Raw genomic sequence first — 18,646 nt, forward strand, 5'->3', positions numbered from 1 at the left:
CAGTCATAACAGTAAACTACTACTTATTGAGGCAAGTTACACATTTTATAGCTAAGGTAACTGAGGCTTAGAGAAGTATTTCTAAGATAAGTCAGTCTCGTAACCACTAAGTGTTTCCATCAGAATTATCTTAACCGCAGAAATAGCAAGAGCCAACCAATGTAGCACTCACTACCTCTGAAAGAATCTCATCTTTTAGGGGTTCTTCCGGTCATCGCTCTGATGTATATGCAGATGAGTCACTTTTCTGATTTGAATTTAAAATTTTATGTCACTCCTCTTTAACAGTTTCTTTGTCTTCGAAGCTACCAAATATGTGATTGAATCATTTGCATTTCGTATACAGAATTTTTTTTCCTTTCAAATGGTTATTAAAAATAATTTAAGTACGTGAGGCCTCCTCATGGGAAGTTTATCAGAACAGTTAATTTTCAACTAAGTGTTCAGAGTCAATCAACCTTCAACATATAAAGTTGTAAAATACTCTGCGGCGCAGCATTTCAACACTGCCAACTCCTCAATTAAGTATCAGTAAACAAAGTCAATGTCAACACCAAACATCTCTATCAGGTTTTCGCCTCACCCACTGTTGTAATCCTGTGAGGAATATATTCAGGAAATAATTCAAGGCAAAGTGAGAAAACAGGAGTGGTCTCAAGGTCAGGCGAAGAGGGGAAAAACGTATTTAAAAGCAAACATCTTCTCAAACACCAGCAACACTGGTGTAGTTTTTAAAAATGCGGTGGTAACCCGACACCTCGCAGTGTTTCCTACTGGGGAGACTAGGGCGGTCCCACCCCGCCTGGTCTCGGACCGCCGTCCCGGACCCCCAGGGCAAGGAGGAGCCGGCCAGAAAAGCCACAGCCGCGAAAACAAGTTCGCTCCGCCCGGTCCAGGGCGCGGGGATTCAGCCGTGGGGCGGCTGCGACGTCAGCGCCCAGCGCCCCGGCATGGGCCGTGGGGACCCCAGCCCCACAAAGGTGCACAGACCTCAAATCCCGAAGGCGAAAGAGGAGGCGCCAGCCGCCGCCTCCCGTCGCTACCAAGGCCGTCAGCCCCTCCCCCATTCGCCGGGGCGACCCCTGACCTCCCCCGCCCCCGCGGAGACCGAGGCGCTACCGCTCGCGCCGCCCCTCCCCCATCGCCGAGCCGGCCCGAGCCCCCGCACCTCCCCCGCTCCGGAGGTCTCAGGTCCCGGAGCCACCGCCTCCGTAGACCGGGCAGCCGCCGCGGGGCTCCCTGGGGGTTGGAGTCCTCGAGGGGACCTTTGTGCGCCTCAGCCGCGGAACGGGGGACTACGACTCCCACAATGCCCTGCTCCCACTCCCGCGCCACGCCCCCTCACCGTCGGTTTCACGTCACCCTAGACTACATTTCCCGACAGCCCTCGCGGCTCTCCCGCCCTCCCTCCGGAGACACGAGCCGAACTGGGCGTCAGGTCGGGGAGCCGGTCGGGTTCCCGCTCGCCGCCGCCGCCGCCGCCCCCTCCGCAGCGACTCTCCCGCCTCTCCAGTCGCGCTGGTCGCGGGAGCTGCAGCGACAACTCTGCTCGGCTGTGGAGCCGCCGGCCCGAGAGTACAGTGCCCGGGACGCGACACACCGAGCCCCTCATCATCTCCAGTCGGGGCGACCCCTCCCGGGTCCGCCCTCGCCCTACGCGGCCGCCGGAGCCCCCGGCCCCGAGCGGCCCCGCGGCCCGGCGCCCGCAGCTCGGCCCCAGCACTCCCGCTGTCGCCGCCCCCCACCCTGAACATGGACTCCGACTCCTGCGCCGCTGCTTTCCACCCGGAGGTGAGTGAGAGCTGCGTCCCGATAGCCCCTAACCGCCTCCACCCCGATCCTATGCTTCCGGAGCCGGACCCCCGCCGGCCGAGCGCCGCCCTCCCCTCCCCCAGCTATCCTTCGTCGCCCCCCGGGTGCCCAACCCCGCCCCCCACTCGGGCCCGCGCCCGGTCTTCCCCGCCCTCTCTCTCCTTGGTGTCCCTTTCGCGGGTGTCCGCGTCCTCCCGGCGCCGCTTCTCTCGGGTTGCCGCGATCACCCCTCCCGGCCTCGCGTAGCCCGGGGACCTGTCTGCGCCCCCGGCCCCTCCCCGCCGGCCTGGCTTACCCTTTCCCCGCCCCCGGGGAGTCAGTCCGAGCTGCCTCCGCCCCGCGCTTCCGCTTCTCGGAGGAATCCCCCACCCCCTCCCGGAGGGGCTCGCGGCCCCCTCGGACGGGGACTCCGTTCCTCGCGCCCCCGCCTTCTCCCCTAATCCCCCGGGCCCGGTGGCCCGCGCCCCGCCCCCTAATTCCCGCTCGGCCCCCGCCCCCTCCGGCTGGGGTGGGGGAGGCTCGTCCTTCGGGGTCCCCACCCCCGCGGCGGCCCGAGCCTTGCTCCCACCCCGGGCACGCTCGAGTCCCCCTCCGGGGCCCCCTCCCCCGAGCTTGACTCGCCCCGCCCCAGCTCCCCCTCCTTCCGGGGATCGGCCCTCGGTTCTCCCGGCCGACCCCCGCCCCGCCGCGGTCCCCTCCCCTTCCCCCTCCCGAGGCCCGCCGAGTCCGGGGTGCGGGTCTGGCCGCGGGCGGGTGGGGGAGGGGAGGCGGCGCCGGTCGGGCTCGTCTGCCGCGCTGCCGCCTCGGGGGCTCGCGGAGCCTGCCAGTACCGGAGCCCGAATCGTGCCCGGCTACTCGCGCCCCCTCCCCCGAGGGATGGGCCCCGCACTTTCCGGGGCCGAGTGTCGGCGGGGGGCGGCTTCCGCGGGAGGGCGGGGAGGGGGCCGCACCGCCATCTGCTTTTCCTACAGGCGGCGGGGCCAGGGCGGCGGGCGCGGTAAGGGGCGGCGCGGCTTCCCCGCCCCGGGCCCGAGGCCCCCGCCGCCTCCCACTCTGCGTCCGTCCCGGCTGCTGACCCACTTCTGCACGTTCCCCGCCGAAATAAAACTTCTCCCCGAGAGTTTGAGGGCCGCGGCCCTCCCACCCGGCCGGAGGGAGGGCGGTCAGTTCTTCCCGGGGAGGGGGCAGGCTCTCCCCCTCGCAGGAAGGGCTGGGCACCGCGCGGACTCCGGCGCTCCGCTGACCTGCGCGGCCCTCAGGGTCTGGGCGGCCGAGGGGTGGGGTCAGAAGCGGTTTGCTAGCACCGAGTTGAGAAAATCAAAAGAAGTGTAGCCCTTGGAAGGAGACCTGCGGGTGGCAGGCCTGGGCCGCGCAGTTTTCCGGGCGCGCTGGGCTGGGGCGGGTCCAGGGGCCCACCGCCTCGTTTCCTCCCCCACTTTCACTCTATCGTGGAGCGGGCCCTTAGGCTCTGGAGGTGTTAGCCGAGCTCCTAAGGATGGGCTTGGGGTGGGTGATGAAATGCTTGCAGAAAACCTAAGTGCGCTAGCCGAATGAACCTCAGTGAAACACAGTTGCTTTGCTTAGGAGCAAATAAGAGCTTTTTCATCTGGAGCTCCTCTCTTCCTCTGGAGGAAATCTGTTCTTGTCGAGGGCGTTTCTTGATTGAATGGGGATGGGACACACAAGCCAAAACTTCTAGTATTTCATCTTTAGCGTGCAAATGGTAGTAGCAGGATTGTTTCTGGTTTATCCTCTGAGTTGGGGAATATTTATTTGGGTGCCTGGCCCCCGGATGTTGAAGCAGTGGAGGGACCATCCGGGGAAGTGTCTCGTCTGGAGGAGAGAGCCTGGTAGGAGGAAGGGGTCCTTACGCAGCCCTGGCTCGGTGGGGGGGGGGTCAGGCGAGATTCAGGTCCAGGGTCCCAGGTCTGAGTTCTGAATGTTACGGAGTAGTTGACTTTTGAAGTCACTTAAAAGACTTTAGTTACAGCTGCAGCAGGAGCTTATTTTCAAAGTGGAAAATTTGTGGCAAAAAAGGCTCTTGATAGGCCTGTAGAAACTAACAGATAATGTCAAAAAAAGAGCCACATGACTGCTAAGAAATAGACTTTTGTGCAAGCTTTTATCTCCTAACCAGTTTCCCAGTATTCTTGGCATAACATCATAATACCCCCCCTTTCAACTTCTGAACGCAGTGTTATTTCTTGACCCAAACTTCCCTTATCTTGTTCGAGAGTGTCTGTAAATCTAGGGTGTATTTGTGACTGGCAGCTCCTAAAAGCCCCAGCTTGCCTAGTTTTGTTTCTGCGACCCCCCCGTACGTGTCTGCTTTCAAACGCCCTCCCTTTCCTCGCTTGTTAACAGGAGTACTCCCCCAGTTCCAAGAGGCGCAGGACCGTGGAGGATTTCAACAAGTTCTGCACCTTTGTCTTGGCCTACGCAGGCTACATCCCTTATCCAAAGGAGGTAATTTTCAGCACTTTTGACTTCTTGCCGGCAGCAAAACCAGAGTGTTTGACACGGTGGTGGCTCTGGAAGGGGTTCCCTGGGACGACTTGAGTCAATAGTCGGGCAGAACTCTATCTTACAAAGTTGGACCAGCCTGGGAAGTGGTGCAGGCTTGTCTCGAAACAGTTTGATAAACTTTCAAAGTTTGCTTACAAATAATGTTTTTGATATCTGCTTGCTCTTAACGGCCCATACTTATCAGGGGCTTCCTACGGCCAGGCGCTCATTTTTGGCCGTTACAGTGATACGCGGTGGGAGCTATTATTTATCTCCATTTTATTTTATTTGTTGTTTGTTTATTTTGGTTGCACTGTGCCGTGTGGCTTGCGGGATCATAGTTCCCCCGACCCAGGATCGAACCCGGGCCCCGGCAATGAAAGTGCCGAGTGCTAACCACTGGACCGCCAGGGAATTCTCTATGTATCTCCATTTTAAAGATGAGGACAGTGGGGCACAGAGAGGGAACTCCTTATCCTGGGTCACAGGCTAATCGGTGGTGGAGCCTGGGGTTCAAGCTGATCAGATGGTCAGGCCCAGTCCACCCTGCCCTGCCTGGTGGGTGGCTTCCTGGTTGCTATGCACACCACATTGCAGAATCTTCAGGGACTCGTGGCCAAAATCCCATGTAAATGAAGGCATTTTTCTTTTCTTGCTGAGAAATGGGCAGAACTGTGGACCAGCGCTGCCATGGTGCGCAAACTTCAGGGGCTTCGTCATATTATGTAAGGCTAAAGAGAAAGGAATCCAGTATTTCTAGGAGGCCAGATCCAGCACTGGCTTATTGTTTCTGCCACCAGCTAGGTGGATAATGCTTGCATCGTGCCATGCAGAACGTTGCCACTATTTGCAAATAAAAGTGCTTGACTGATCTGAAGGAACCATAGAGTTGAACTCACTGCTTTGGGGCAGTAATTACCTACTTTGACTTTGCAATATTTTGAGACGTCAGAAAATCCTCACAATTATTTTACATTCACTTAATTTAAAACGTACATCCTTTGGGAGGACAGATTGAGGGGAGATTGTACAATCAGGAAAGATAAGAGTGTGAGGGCATCTTCAGCACTCCTTTCACAGATACGTATTGAGTATCAACTAAGTTCCTGACTCGGGCAGGGGGGAGGGTTGAGCAAGGGCTGGAGGGCCCTCTGTGTGGGTTCATGTTCTAGCTGGAAGGTCACACTAAAGAACTAATGACACTGTTCCTAAAGAATAATGCTGGTGAGAGCCGGGAAGCTCCAGCTTGTGCATCTCCCACGTTTGCAGCCCGACCTGGCCGGGGGCCCTGGGGAGCTCTGCTCTGGGCCAGCTCTTGGTGCTGGGGGCTGTTTGGGATAATCAGAACCCGCCACCTTTGTCTCTGTCCTTTCAGGAACTCCCTTTGAGGAGCAGCCCCAGCCCTGCTAATAGCACTGCTGGTACCATTGACAGTGATGGCTGGGAGGCTGGTTTCAGCGACATCTCGTCCACCGTGCCCTTGCCAGTCTCTGACCACTGCTTTGGCCACCTGCAGCCCACCCTCCTGCAGCGAGCCAAGCCCAGTAATTTCCTGCTGGACAGAAAGAAGACCGACAAGCTGAAGAAGAAGAAGAAGAGGAAGCGAAGGGACAGTGACGTGCCCGGGAAGGAGGGCTACATGGGGGGTTTGCTGCAGCTGGAAGCCGCCGACCCATATGCAGAGACCCCCACGAGCCCTACCCTGCAGGATATCCCCCAGGCCCCCGGTGACCCTTGTTCGGGCTGGGACTCCGACACTCCTTCCAGTGGGTCTTGTGCCACGGTGTCACCGGATCAGGTCAAAGAGATAAAAACTGAAGGCAAACGGACAATCGTCCGGCAGGGCAAGCAGGTGGTGTTCCGGGACGAGGACAGCACCGGCAACGATGAGGACATCATGGTGGATTCAGGTGAGTGGCCCCTGAAGGACGGCGTGCCACGGGCGGGTGGTCAGACGAGGGGATGGTAAGAGGGGTCTCAGCGCGGTCCCTTCCTTGGAGTGTGACAGTGGAGCGTGCCCTACCACCTCCAGGGGAAAAGGTGCAAGAAAGTGGATGCCGAGATGTTTAGGAAGGGGTGATCGCAGCTGAGGACAGCTGAGATTCCAGAACAGACCTCGAAATGTAAAAATAACGCAGCTCGCAAGTAAACACCTCGCAGGTAATTCCTGGTGCCACGTGTTTCAGTGCGCTTTTTGTGCATTTGCTGCATTTTAAGAGGGAAGTATCGGTTTCACCGCAGCTCAGCTGCTCTGTCCTATTGGAGAGCGGCTTTCCTGACGGAGAGGGGTTGTGAGAAGTTTTCTCCCTCCTCTTATGTGGTTCTCTCCTTTCAGACGACGACTCCTGGGACCTCGTCACCTGCTTCTGCATGAAGCCATTTGCTGGCCGCCCCATGATAGAGTGTAATGAGTGCCATACCTGGATTCACCTGTCCTGTGCGAAAATCCGGAAGTCCAACGTTCCGGAAGTGTTCGTCTGCCAAAAGTGCCGGGACTCCAAGTTTGACATCCGCCGTTCCAACCGGTCCCGAATGGGCTCCCGGAAGCTGTTTCTGGACTGACTGCTGGAGAGCAAGCAGACTGTGGGCGAGGAATCGGAAGGGACGATGGGCCTGCTGGCCCTGGTCTTAGTTGAGCACAGAACTCTCAGCTCTGGTGCGGGCAGACCCCTGCCATTCAGGTGCCTAAGCGAAAGGACCAGCTGTCCAAGGTATAAACTGTACATAGCCAGTGACTGAATAAAATCCTCGTTGGCCAAAGCTGCTGCTAGAGCTGTGTTCTCTGCAGTGGAGGTGGACTACACACCCAAGCGCAGTGGGTTTGGTCCAGCTGAAGATGAGGGTACGTGGTAGTTGTGAATTCTTACTCTCATTGTTAACAAACTCCCGCCAATTGGAACAAGTGCTAGCTGTTACTCCTGCTTCCGCTGTGTTGGCGAGAGGAAATGTTCAGTTTCCCTGGCCTGTTTATGAACAGCCATACCTGTAAGCTTCTTCTCGAGTGTAAGTCTTCTATCATAGGCGTCTGTACAGCAACCATCAAAGCTGCCCCTCCCATAGTGGTCCGCCCTCTCCCCTGCCTTGGGCGCTGCCCGCTGGAGTCCTCTGGTCTCACCCTGAGAGGAGCCGGGGGGTGGGCTAGCTAGTGACCCCCAGGTTTCCTTCTGTTTATTAAAAGGGACAGTATGCAGCTGCTTCTCTGTGGAAAGGGGGGTCGGTTCGGGGGGCGGTCAAGGTGGCCCGTGTTCATAACTCAGTTTCCTGTTTTGCACGATGTAAAAAAAACCTGTCTTTTTGCACGAAATAGCCAAAAGTATTGGTATACTTCTGCCTGGGTTCCCTTTCTCTCCAGTTGGCTTCTGAGGGCCTTGGGGGTGCCCAGCAAGCTGTTTTCAAGAGAGGGGGCACTCGGATTCTCTCCTTGTCTCTCTCCCTCACTTTTTTCTAGTAGCAGCATTAAAGGTTAGGCAGTCACTGGGGAACCATGTTCCTCTACGTAGAGGGGTAAGGGAAAATTGGGAGGAAGGCCTCTCCCACGGGTTTTTCTTAGTATGCCCCTCATACAGGCTGGCCTGTTGGTTGCATGGGGCAAGGTTTGGACTTCGAAGCCTTTCTTTTGGTTTGAAGTGGTGAGTGAGTGATATGGTAACATCAGTCTCCAGGAATGTACCACTGAACTGTGCAGAGTTCCTTAGGTCTAAACTAGGACCCTGGACTGGGGAGACCCCTGTGCAGGCCAGCTCTGGAGAAGCCTGGGAGTTTGGAGCCCCTGCAGGCCTTTGCTTGAGGGCAGTGTGGTCCGGGACACTGGTGGTTCTGGGGCTCGAGGGAGAGGGAGGGCTTCAGCTTTCTCTGAAGTTGACATTGCTCTTTAGCAGTTCAAATACTTGTTCTCAAAAATGTTTTTTTTTGTTAAAAAAAAAAAGTTTTTTTGTAAATCGATCGGTATGTTTTCATAAACATTGTTTCCTATAAAGCGTGAAAAGGGAAGGATGCCCAAGTCAGTCATATTTATTTACATCTAGATGGACTCTCAAAAAAAGGAAGTAGGAAAAAAAAAAAAAAAAAAAAAAAGATGGACCCTCAGCCTCTCTGCTGGGGGCTTCTCCACGTGGTCCCCTTGTGCAGGGCCACCAGGTGAACTTGGTCCACATTCTCACACTGAAGCACCAGGGGGGTTGAACTGTAACTGGCTAATCAGAGCCTATATTTTGTCCTAGTATCTTTCATGGTTGACCAGCCAACTGCCTTTTTGTTTTATTTTTAATTCTGTTGCTTCTATTAACACAAAAATAGAGATAGTTTCTGAAACCCATTTTATTGTGTAGATCCCCAAGGGAGAAGTTCTGCTGTAGAGAAAAATAGTAAGAAGGTGGCTTAGAAACATCCTTCTCCTCAGACAAACTGTCTGGCTCTGACTAGGGCAAACGTCCAGGAAAAGCTGGAGAGGAATTTGCCAAAGATCTGCCCCATGACATTGCCTGTCCCGTGTCTTCACCATGAGAGTAGCCAAAGTTTCAAAGTGTTTCTCTTTAAAGAAAAAAACAAAACTCCGCAAAGTTTTGAAAGTGTGTTTAAGAATAGGTGTGATTTTAGAGTGGAACTGCCAACCCTGGCAATTGCTGTATTGCTCTTAGAAGATTCAATTCCTGGTGACGCCTCTGGAAGGCATTTAATATTCATCTCCATTTCTGTTTCCTTCATTTCCTTTTTGTTCTTTTGACATGTTTACCCCTGTGGCTGGTGTCTAAGAAGTCAAGACACCTTGGTTTTTCTGTTAGAGTGAGCTGGGCAGCTGCAATCAGCATTATGCAAATTAGATACGGCCCATCTAGGGGCTCCTTGTTGGAGGCTAATGGAGTAGGGGGAGGGAAAGTTGTCACCCCAAAAGTAGGCCCCTCCCGTTGGCTTTGGCCAGGCCAGACACTTAACATCGTTTACATGGTTCTGCGTAATTATAAAGCTTATGTGTATAAAGCGAAGCTGTTTCTGTGAAACTGTATATTTTGTAAATAAATATATTGCTACTTTGAGGTTCATGTCTAGCTTCAGGTGTTTCTGTTGAAAGACTGCTCATCACCACCCCCAAACCATGATTAGTGAAGTGAAGACTTGGGAAGTCAGAGTCTGAGTTTGGTTTAGCTAATAGGATGGAAAATGCTCACAGCCCTTAATATACTTTTCTAGTAAATTCTCCAGAAACAAACCGCAGTAGGAATGACAGGAATAGCTTTCACAGTTTCTTCATCCCATTGTGCATTAGCTTAAATCCCAGCGAGTGGTTACCCTGCATTGTAAAAGCTGCCGCCTCCTCAGGTTCTGCAAGCGGGATTAGCGTGTCCCCCGCCCCCCGCCCCGGGTGCTCCTCCTGCCCTTTACATTTGGGGGTCCCAAGTGGCTGAGCCTGTTCTGTCAGTCAGCTGTGTCTGCCTAACTGATATGGTGCCAGCTAGTGGTCAGCCAGTACTTCCTCCTGTGGCGTTGGAGCTGCCAAAATGTGTGAATCAACCTCTTAAAATCTTGAAAATAGTGGCCCAAGTGGGTGGTGAGCCTTGTCCAAGACTGTGGGTGGGTGTGAGGCTCCAAAGCAAGGAGGTGAAGGTGACGGGCTTCAGCGAACCGGGGTGAAACCTGCAGCGGCCAGCCCAGTTGGGGGTGTTGGGCCTGAGTTGGGCTCAGAAGCACCCCTTGATGCGGGTCGCGGACACTGCGCGAGATGCTGGCCGCGGAGCAGAGCCCGGCTCGCCTTCACTTGCCAACCTCCTTGCTGGCCCCGCCCCTTCCCGCCCCTCCCGCAGGCCCCTCCTCTCCTACTGGCCGCGCCCCATTCGCTCCTCCTCCACCCGCCAGTCCCGCCCCGTCCCATGACCCCGCCCCTCCTGGTGTCCCTGCCCCGCCCTCAAGCCCCGCCGCCGCCATCTTTATTAGGGGCAGCCGGGCCTGGTGTCTGGAGATGCCAAAGTCGTGCGCGGCCCGGCAGTGCTGCAACCGCTACAGCAATCGCAGGAAGCAGCTCACCTTCCACCGGTGAGGGGTGGGGGCGCCGGGGGGCGCGAGGGCTCGCCTCGCCCGGGCCGGCGGCCGCGGCCCCCGCCGGAGCCCCAGGCCTGGCGCGCGGGGGGTGGGGACGCCGGGGCCGCTGCCCGGTCCCTGGGAGGCCCGAGGGCGTGCGGCCAAGCCCTTCGCGGAGGGGCGGCGGCCCGGGGACCGGCGAGGTCCCAGCCCGGGAAGCCCGGCGCCGCCTCGGCCGCCTGGGCGCGCGGGGAGACGGTCGGAGAGGCTGAGTAACCTGCCCTCCGGCGCACAGCCTCCCGCCGGTCCGGGGAGCCGCGCGCGGGGGAGGCCGTGGCGGGCCTGGGGCGCGCTCAGCGCTGCGCCCTTGCGGTTACTTGGTGTGCGTCCCCTCCGCGGCCCGGGGACTGTATCTCGTTCTCAGATGCTGCCCGGAACGTAGTAGGTGTTCAGTATCTGCTGCGTGATGAGCGATGCTGACGTCTCTCAGGTGTGCGGAGCTCACATCTCCGGGCCTCATGCCGGGAAGGAAGGGTGGGGAGGAGGAATGAGTACGTTCCGGCGGGTGGGCGCGCGGGGCCGGGACCTAGGGCTCTGCGGGAGCCCCGGGAGGACGGCGGAGCTTTTGGAGTCAGTCCCTGCGCGCCCCGCATGCCGGACCGGCCGAGTGAACGGCCGCCTGCCCATCGGTCGAGTGTCGCACGCTTTCTTTTAGGTTCCAGCCAGGGCGCCTTCCTCTGCCCTGTTCAGAGCGGGACTCCAAAGGGCTGCCGCTCTCCTGTCTCCACTTCCTCTCCTCCTATTAAGGGTTTTCTTTTCCGAAGTGAATGTGTCTCTTGAGATGTAACACACAGACAGAAAAGTGCACAAATCATGAGCACACAGCCCAACCAGTTTAACAAAGCGAACAGCCCGTGTGACTGCCGTGAACTTAGAACATCACAGCCCCCAGGAGACCCCGACCGCTCCCCCTTCCAGCCCCTCATCCTCCCAGTGCCCAAGGGTAAGGCGGACTGCTTTGGCCTGTTTGGAACCTCACTGAATGGAACCACAGGCGGTACTTTTTCCTGTGCTTTGCTTACATTGTGCCTGTGAGCCCTCCATGTTGCTGGCAGCAGCAGCTCATCCTTTTCATTGCTGCATAGTGTTTTAGGAAGGTGTTTACCAGAATTGACTTGTTCTACAGTTGAAGGGCATTTGGGTGCCTCTCTTCTTTGGCCATTACGGGCACATGGCTCTGCGCATTGTTGCTGGGTCTTGCCTTGCAGCACCTGTATCCATAGGTGTCAGTCGGGTATGTACCTGGGGGTGGCGTTGCCTCTGGTTTTCTCCCGTTCCAGTCAGACTCTCACCCCCACCATTCCCACAAATGAGCTCTGTCATGTCCCCAGTGGCCCTTATGATGCCACATGCAGTGGTGCATCCTCATCTGAACTGATCTCTCTGCAGCCTGTGACACAACTGACTGCTGACGCCTTGAGACCTCCTCCCACCTGGCTTCTAGGACACCTCTCGGCCTCTTCCTTTGTCACAGTGTCCCTTCTGAGTCCCCTTGGCTGGATCCTGCTCATTTCCAACACCAGACAGACGCTGGAGCACTTCAGGGCTCGGGCCATGCCCCTGCCTTGTCCCTGTCCATGCTCGCTTCCCAGGGTGCCCATCTCAGTCAGGCTCATGGCTCTGCCACCCTTACCTGGGCACGGGCCCACAGTGACATCTCCAGACACGCATGTCCACCTGCCACTCGTTCAGCACTCAGACATGTAAAATGCACCTCAAATTTAACATCTGACATAGAAAACCAAGCTGCTGACCCCCCAGAGCTGCCCCTCGCACTCCCCCGCAGTCTTAGTACATGAAACTCCCTCCTCTGCTGCACGGCCCACAGGCAAACCTTACTGCCTGGTTTTCACAGTACATCCCAGATCTGCCCGCTCATCACCCCCTCCTGCTGACACCCTGATCCCAGCCACCAGGGGCCCTCCTACAACAGCCAAGGCGGACTCACCAGCCACCCTCTGCCAGAGCCTCTGGGAAAGCCCTCCTGCCCAAGGCGAGGCCCGCAACCCCCTCGCGCCTGCGGGGCCTTCGTGCTTGCTTCTCCTCCTGATACCGCACGGCTCTCTGTCCCACTTCCTGCAGCCTCTGCTCCGATGTCACCTCTCAGGTGGCCTTCCCCACGTCCTACTCTTTCTTCCTGCACGGTCCGTGTCTGTCTGGTGGACCGGCTGTCTCCCTGTTCTAGAATGTAGGCTCCGTGAGGGCGGGGCTGTCTCTCCCACTCCTGCTTCCCCAGCACCGGAGCCGGAATGGAGGCCCACCTGGTGGCCTACCTGGCAGATGTGGCTCGGGGAGCAGGTTGCTTGGGCTCTTTGGCCACGTTCACGGTCTCAGGATGCCGCCTACAGCCACGACGGCGAAGTAGATGTGGTTTAACAGAACGAGGCTACTGAAGTTTCCAGGCTGTCCAGTAAAATGCCGTGTGGGGATGTGAAAAGCCCCTGGGACCCTGAAATGCTGCTGCGTTCAGTGCCGCGAATCCCTCGCGCCTCCTTGCTGTGCCCCCAGGTTCCCGTTCAGCCGCCCAGAGCTGCTGAAGGAATGGGTGCTGAACATCGGCCGGGGCGACTTCGAGCCCAAGCAGCACACGGTCATCTGCTCCGAGCACTTCCGGCCCGAGTGCTTCAGCGCCTTTGGGAACCGCAAGAACCTGAAGCACAACGCGGTGCCCACGGTGTTCGCCTTCCAGGGCCCCCCACAGGTGCGCGCGGCCGCGGGGCCCCGGCGGTGGGTTGGGCGCGGGGCACAGGTGGCGTTTGCGGGGACAGCAGAGGCCGAGGACTGCAGCCAGGGCAGCGCTGGCAGGCCTCGGCGTCTGGAGCCCAGCAGGCCCTGCCCTGCGCTTTAGGGAATTCGCAATTTAAAGCTGCTTTAAAAATAAGTCACGCTTCACGACAGATGCTGTGGAAGCAGCTGATGGGCGAGGGTGCCGAGAGCTCCGTCCTTCCGTGGGCTTGAGGGCGGCGGAGACCTTCCTGGCCGCACCACACTCAGACCTCGTCCGCCTCTTGCTCGTTGCCAGCCCGGGCTCGGGGGCCTGTGGCCGAGGACCTGCCACCCGCCAGGTCCCCGTTAAGGTCCTCCTGTGGCTGCTCCGCGCCGGCTCGGAGCCCTGTCCGGGGCGCAGGAGGACGATGCAGGCAGAGCGCTGGTGGGGACGGGGACAGCGGGGCAGAGGCTTGGCGGTGGCGGGGATTTGGGTGCACGCAGCAGCAGCAGCAGCGGCTCAGGCTGGTTGGAGGGCGCTGGGGCCAGTTGGTGACGGGCGCGGACAGGTGGTAGGTTTTTGGGCGAGGCCCGTGGGCAGGGACATGGCTTTGGAAGGTCCCTCTGGCTGGCAGCTGGTTCGGAGTTCACTGTGGCCTCGCAGGTGAGGGCAGTCACAGTGGCCTGAGCCAAAGGTGGGTGCTGCGATGAGAGGGGGATGGAGCGGGGACCGGGGGTCCCAGATTCCCTGAGGAAACGGTCCTGTGCACGTTGAGTTTGGCTTCCCGATGGGACGCCGAGGAGGACGTGTCTGGTGGGGCAGGATGTGCGGGTTTGGCTCAGGAGGGCTCACGGCAGGACAGTTGGGGCTCGAAGCTGTGAGGGGATCATAGCGAATCATAGTAAACCCGCCCGAGCCGGGCGCCCACTGGAGCCGGGGAGGCAGAGTAGCAGTAGAACACACACGCACCCGTGCTGGTTTGTTTTTATTGGGAACGAGAGGGAGGGGGCTGATGGGAACCCTGAGTTCTAGGGTGCAGGGAAGGGCAGGCGCGGCCGTCTGCCACTTGCCAGCAAACACGCCCGGAGCGCCCTGCCCTCGATCTTCCCTTTGCCCGGTCTCTCGGCCTCCCCCTCCCCAAGTCCAGGCTCCCAGTGCCTGCAGGAGCCCCCGCTGCCGTCCTTCCTGTCGTGCCCCTCGCTCTCTCTGGCCCCTGTGAGCACCTGCCCCAGTGGAGGCTCCGTGCGGGCCGGGCTCTGCTCCGCTGCTTTTATTGCCAACGTCCAGAACGTTGCCTGGCACCGACTAGGTGCTTAATGCAGGAGTTTTTGTTTTTTTCTTTTAAACATGGAAGGCCTTTCATTTTATACACACATTTCATTGTGGTAAGAACACTTAACATGAGATCTGTTCTCTTAACACACTTTGAAGTGCACAACACAGTGCACTACAGTATCGTTGACTGTAGGCACAGATGTCGTACCACGGGGCTCTAGGACTTACTCATTTTGCTGACCTGAAACTTATGTCCGCTGTTTAGGAACCCCACACCCCATCCCATTCAATCAGTGTGGTTACTGTCACGCATCTGTGGTAAACTGCTCGCCCTGAAGTCAGCCATTACAGGTTAATAGCTGGGGGGGCGTCGGTGGCCCTGCTCCTTGGCGCCTCCGGTGCCTAGGGGTGGGGAGAGTTGTTTCTGGCGCCCGCGGCCCCAGCTCAGCTCTGATGAGGTCTGGGGGCTGCAGGCTCTGAGCTGGATGTTTCCCACTATGTGGTTGCCACTCTGAGTCACCTACTGTGCACCTTGAAGAGTGCCAGGCCCTGGGGCAACACGTACAAATCAGACAGGTCCCTGGCTTCACCGGGCCTCTGACCCGAGATTGGGAACACCTTCGGAGAAGGAAGGGAGCCGGGGATGGTGAGAGGAGAGCTGGGCTGGGTTCTGGGTGCAGTTTACTTGAGCCTCAGCCGGCGGAGCGTGAGGACAAAGACGCACGAGGCCTGGCGCGGGCTCTCGGGGCGCGGACCTCCTGCCCGTACCCCGGGGCCCGTCTGCAGCAGCTCCGTGTCTTTTGCAGCTGGTGAGGGAGAACACAGACCCTGCCGGCCCGAGTGGAGATGCTGCCTCTGAGAAGGGAAAGGTGAGTCTGCCCTGCTGGTCACCGAGCGCTCGGACTGAGCCGCTGCAGCTGCCCTCCAGGCTGGCCTGCTGGGTTTGGATTCTCTCGTTTCCTAGAAGAGGGAAAGCCAAAGCCTTCCGTGCCGCCTTCCTCCTGTTCAGTATCAAGCAGTGGCAGCTGGTCACGTCTGGCTTCTGCTCCGTGTCTAAGGGTCTGACCCCAGGCCGTGGAGGAGGCTGGCTGTCCTGCAGGCGCCCCGGCTGCCCCCGGGTGGTGTGCGGGGACCACTGGCGGGACAGACAAGTAACAGCTGGGGAGGATCCGCTTCTGTGTCAGTCAGTGGCCTCCTCTGCCCTGTCATTCCCAGGTCCTCCCTGAGACGGGGGCCGGGGAGGGTGGCCCAGGGAGGAAGGTGGACACGACGCTCGAAGCGCCGCAGCTGCCCCCGGACGCTGGAGGCCCCGGAGCACAGGTGAGGCCGGGCCAGGTGCGAAGGCAGCGCGTGGCTGGTCTCAGCTCGAGGGGATTTGCTTCAAACAGAAGGAAGAAAACGTGCCTGAACCAGAGCACCACGACGTGTAGCCTGGATTCAGACCTCACCCGTGAACTTAGCTGCGACTGGGCAGCTCTGGGCTTCGGGAGGGCTTGGGGAAGTGCGTCCTGCCGCCCTGGCCGCTGCTTGTCTCTCACTGACCTCTGTCCTCAGGTCCCGCTACACAGACCGGAAGCCACTGGGGTCCCTGGTCAGCCAGCCAGCCCCACGCAGCCGTCCGATCACAGCTACGCCCTTTTGGACTTAGACGCTCTGAAAAAAAAACTCTTCCTGACGCTAAAGGAAAATGAAAAGCTCCGCAGGCGCCTGAAGGCCCAGAGGCTGGTGATGAGGAAGATGTCCAGTCGCCTGCGTGCCTGCGGCGTGGGGCAGCCGGGACTCCAGGCCAGGCTGTGGCTGGGGCAGCAGAGCTGAGCCCGCCAGATGGGCCTTCTCCGCGGAGCCGCCGGGAGGAGGGGCAGTGGTCTCGGGGCTCTGGCCGTGGGCGGACCTTTCAGTCCTGCCCTGACATTCGCTGGGCTCCACCTATTGTGAACTGTAGTGGCCTCAGGCTGGGAGGGGCGGGGCCGTGAGCACAAGCTGGGCGAGCATCCCTGGAACCAACAGCCCGAGGAGCCATCTGGGCCAGTGTGGCTGACCCTCCCCGAAGGGGAGGAAACACGTTTCCTTGAGGGGCAGCTGGGCCCAGGGGGGCCGTAGGGCGCTGGCACTCTCCAAGGCAGCGAGTGGCCCCCTGTCGCCTGGACGGCGGCTCTCTAAGTGGCTGAGGCTGGCTTCTGTCCTGGGAGCGCCTCCCTGCCCGGCCAGGTGAGAGTGAGCAACGTAATAAAGTGTCTTCCTACACCGCGCGGCGCGTTTCCTCCTTTATTTAAAAACAAGGGAGCGCTGGCTTGAGGTTCCCTCTCCTGCCGCGCCTGGCTGCTTCTGACACTGCCTGCCCGTTTCCTGTTGAAGAGCCAGCAGGGCGTGACCAGCTCTGACTACCAAAAAAAAGGTGCCTTTAAAGAAAACAGGAATCCTGGCCTATGTGATCTCCTAACTTGGACTCTGTTTCTCAGGCAAATGTGTGACACAGACAACTGATCCCCGTGGTTCAAACCATGGTTTGAACGTAGGCATAAAGGGCGGCACGAGGCTCGTGAGGAGGGGGCACATCCCTCATTTCGCTCACTCCTGAAGCGAACACAGACGCACCGAAACACTGCCCCTGGCTTTCAGGAAAGGTTTATTGTGGTAAGAGAGTGTCCCCTGTACAGTGACCCGCCCGCCGGGCAGGGACACAGGCTGCGGCCGAGGTCGCACTCCGCTAACGCGACGGTTATTGCATGATGTACATTCAGAGCGGCAGCTCGCAGGAAACCTTTTTAAAGTGGAGATAAATAGTACAGAACTGGACAACCTGAACTGAGTTTTAAAAGTGGAGGAAGGGGGTTATGAGTGATTTCTCCGGTACCAACGTCAGGAATGAAGCCTGATTTTGACAGTAGCTGCGGAGAGGCTGTCAGAACCACCACCAGCCAGGCCTCTGCTCCTCCGGTAACTGTTCACAGGCCAGGCTGTGCAGGAGGCTCCTGGTCCTGAAATATTATGCATCCACAAAAGAGGCAAGTGAAGGAGGGGGGTCCTGGGAGCAGACACCCAAAAAGGGGTCCCGGTGAGGAAGAGCTGGACTGGCCAGGCGTGGGAGCAGCTGCGCCGCCTGGTGGCGGCGAGCGGGAGCGGCGCCCGCCGGAGCCCTGCGTCCCCTTCTCCTGAACCCCGCGCTCTAGTGGGGCTGAGCTGTGTGGGGCGGGGCGGGAGGCATCGCGTTTTCCCGCGAGGACACGGGTGGCTCCTGGGACCCGGAGTTCCACCCTCTGTCCCAAGCCAGGTGCCAGTGGAATGGCTTGAGTTCTGGGAGGGGAAAAAAAGAGACTAATTTCCAAAACCATTTGTTCTCAGATAAAAAGCCGATTTATAAACCCACACAATCCTCTCCAGATTCACTTAGTGATATTTCAGCAGGAAAAGGTGGTTTTCAGGAAGTTGACCGAACAGATGCTCACTTGATTTGGAGATTCTGCTCGTGGGGACTCCTTCCTTCCATTTCATTTTCCACGTTCAGTGTGGATTTCAGGAAGAGTAGTTCACAGTCCTATGCGTGCGGGCAAGGTGTTCATAAGTACCTCACGGCAGACCAAGAGCTACTGGGGGGTTGCAGCCGGCACACGTGCTGAGGAACCTGGGGAGGGACCTGGAGGCTCCAGGGGCCCAGGGCCCTTCCTGGCAGGACATGATCCTTGGGAACAGACACGGGCCGTGCTGTGGTTCCGGTCCAGGTGGGGCTGCCTCAGTCCTACCTACAGCACCCGGAAAGCGGGGTGCCTGCGGGTCCCTTCACATAATTGATACAGTGCCACCTTCTACAGAAATATAAAATAAACACATCTGACGTCTGGAGTTTTTTCCTGTTTCCAAATTTGTAGACTCCCAGGGAAAGGTTTTTTTGTAGCCTCGTTTAAATCTGGTTTCTCAAGCAGTTTATCCATCGGTATCAATTCTGTGAGCTGTAAAAGAAAAGACAAACTCAGGGCGTCCAAAGGCAACTGCTTCCACGCCTTCTTTCCACTTCGGGGGTTTGGCCATCACCAGACCAGAGGCTGCCGGCCTGCAGCTGAGCAGAGCACAAGCTGCTGACAATCGTCTGGTTCAGCACACAAACGAGCAGCTGCGTCTGCTTCCCACGCAGCCGCCCGAGCTGCAGTTTCCAAGCACAGAGCTCACTCTAATTCCACCTGGGAGAGGGCTGACCCCTCCCTCGGGGCGTCGCTTCCCGGCTCCGAGCAGGTCGCGAGGCCCAAGTCTGCTGCTCCCCGGCAGAGGACAGGGGGAAGG

The 18,646-nt window shown here is 58.3% G+C and overlaps 3 protein-coding genes across 6 annotated transcripts in view; 2 read left to right on the forward strand and 1 right to left on the reverse strand.

The window, feature by feature from the left end:
• The first annotated feature begins 1,402 nt into the window (after positions 1-1,402).
• Positions 1,403-9,356, forward strand: PHF13 (PHD finger protein 13). Its single transcript, XM_067718712.1, has 4 exons — positions 1,403-1,791; positions 4,177-4,278; positions 5,693-6,227; positions 6,653-9,356. Exons 1-4 carry the CDS (start codon positions 1,753-1,755, stop codon positions 6,877-6,879), a joined length of 903 nt encoding a protein of 300 aa, XP_067574813.1. The 5' UTR covers positions 1,403-1,752; the 3' UTR covers positions 6,880-9,356.
• Positions 9,357-10,196: 840 nt separating this feature from the next.
• On the forward strand, positions 10,197-16,620 carry THAP3 (THAP domain containing 3). Of its 4 annotated transcripts, XM_067718758.1 has the most exons (6): positions 10,211-10,344; positions 10,754-10,819; positions 12,898-13,090; positions 15,178-15,240; positions 15,587-15,691; positions 15,926-16,620. In XM_067718758.1, the coding sequence occupies exons 2-6, from the start codon at positions 10,803-10,805 to the stop codon at positions 16,184-16,186; spliced, it is 639 nt and encodes a 212-aa protein (XP_067574859.1). In that variant the 5' UTR covers positions 10,211-10,344; positions 10,754-10,802; the 3' UTR covers positions 16,187-16,620. The 4 variants fall into 4 exon arrangements, with proteins under 4 accessions (XP_067574850.1, XP_067574844.1, XP_067574862.1 ...); XM_067718749.1 differs by lacking the exon at positions 10,754-10,819 and having other exon boundaries at positions 10,197-10,344; XM_067718743.1 differs by lacking the exon at positions 10,754-10,819 and having other exon boundaries at positions 10,197-10,344; positions 15,587-16,620.
• A 1,082-nt stretch (positions 16,621-17,702) lies between these two features.
• Positions 17,703-18,646, reverse strand: part of DNAJC11 (DnaJ heat shock protein family (Hsp40) member C11) — a 69,678-nt gene continuing 68,734 nt past the window's right edge. Inside the window, exon 16 of the mRNA XM_067718730.1 lies at positions 17,703-18,318. Coding sequence (XP_067574831.1) covers positions 18,293-18,318 — 26 coding nt within the window. The 3' untranslated portion in view covers positions 17,703-18,292. The remainder of the gene's footprint in view (positions 18,319-18,646) is intronic.

The sequence above is a fragment of the Pseudorca crassidens genome, chromosome 2 (genome assembly GCF_039906515.1).
Source record: "Pseudorca crassidens isolate mPseCra1 chromosome 2, mPseCra1.hap1, whole genome shotgun sequence".
Lineage (NCBI taxonomy): Eukaryota > Metazoa > Chordata > Mammalia > Artiodactyla > Delphinidae > Pseudorca > Pseudorca crassidens.

Excerpts from the sequence above, each read along its gene's own strand:
- THAP3 (XM_067718743.1), top strand. The coding sequence starts at position 10,271 with ATGCCAAAGTCGTGCGCGGCCCGGCAGTGCTGCAACCGCTACAGCAAT. Across the intron at positions 10,345-12,897 it reads AAGCAGCTCACCTTCCACCG|GTTCCCGTTCAGCCGCCCAG; the intron begins GTGAGGGGTGGG and ends CTGTGCCCCCAG. Across the intron at positions 15,241-15,586 it reads CTGCCTCTGAGAAGGGAAAG|GTCCTCCCTGAGACGGGGGC; the intron begins GTGAGTCTGCCC and ends TGTCATTCCCAG.
- PHF13 (XM_067718712.1), top strand. The coding sequence starts at position 1,753 with ATGGACTCCGACTCCTGCGCCGCTGCTTTCCACCCGGAG. Across the intron at positions 4,279-5,692 it reads ACATCCCTTATCCAAAGGAG|GAACTCCCTTTGAGGAGCAG; the intron begins GTAATTTTCAGC and ends CTGTCCTTTCAG. Across the intron at positions 6,228-6,652 it reads GGACATCATGGTGGATTCAG|ACGACGACTCCTGGGACCTC; the intron begins GTGAGTGGCCCC and ends CTCTCCTTTCAG.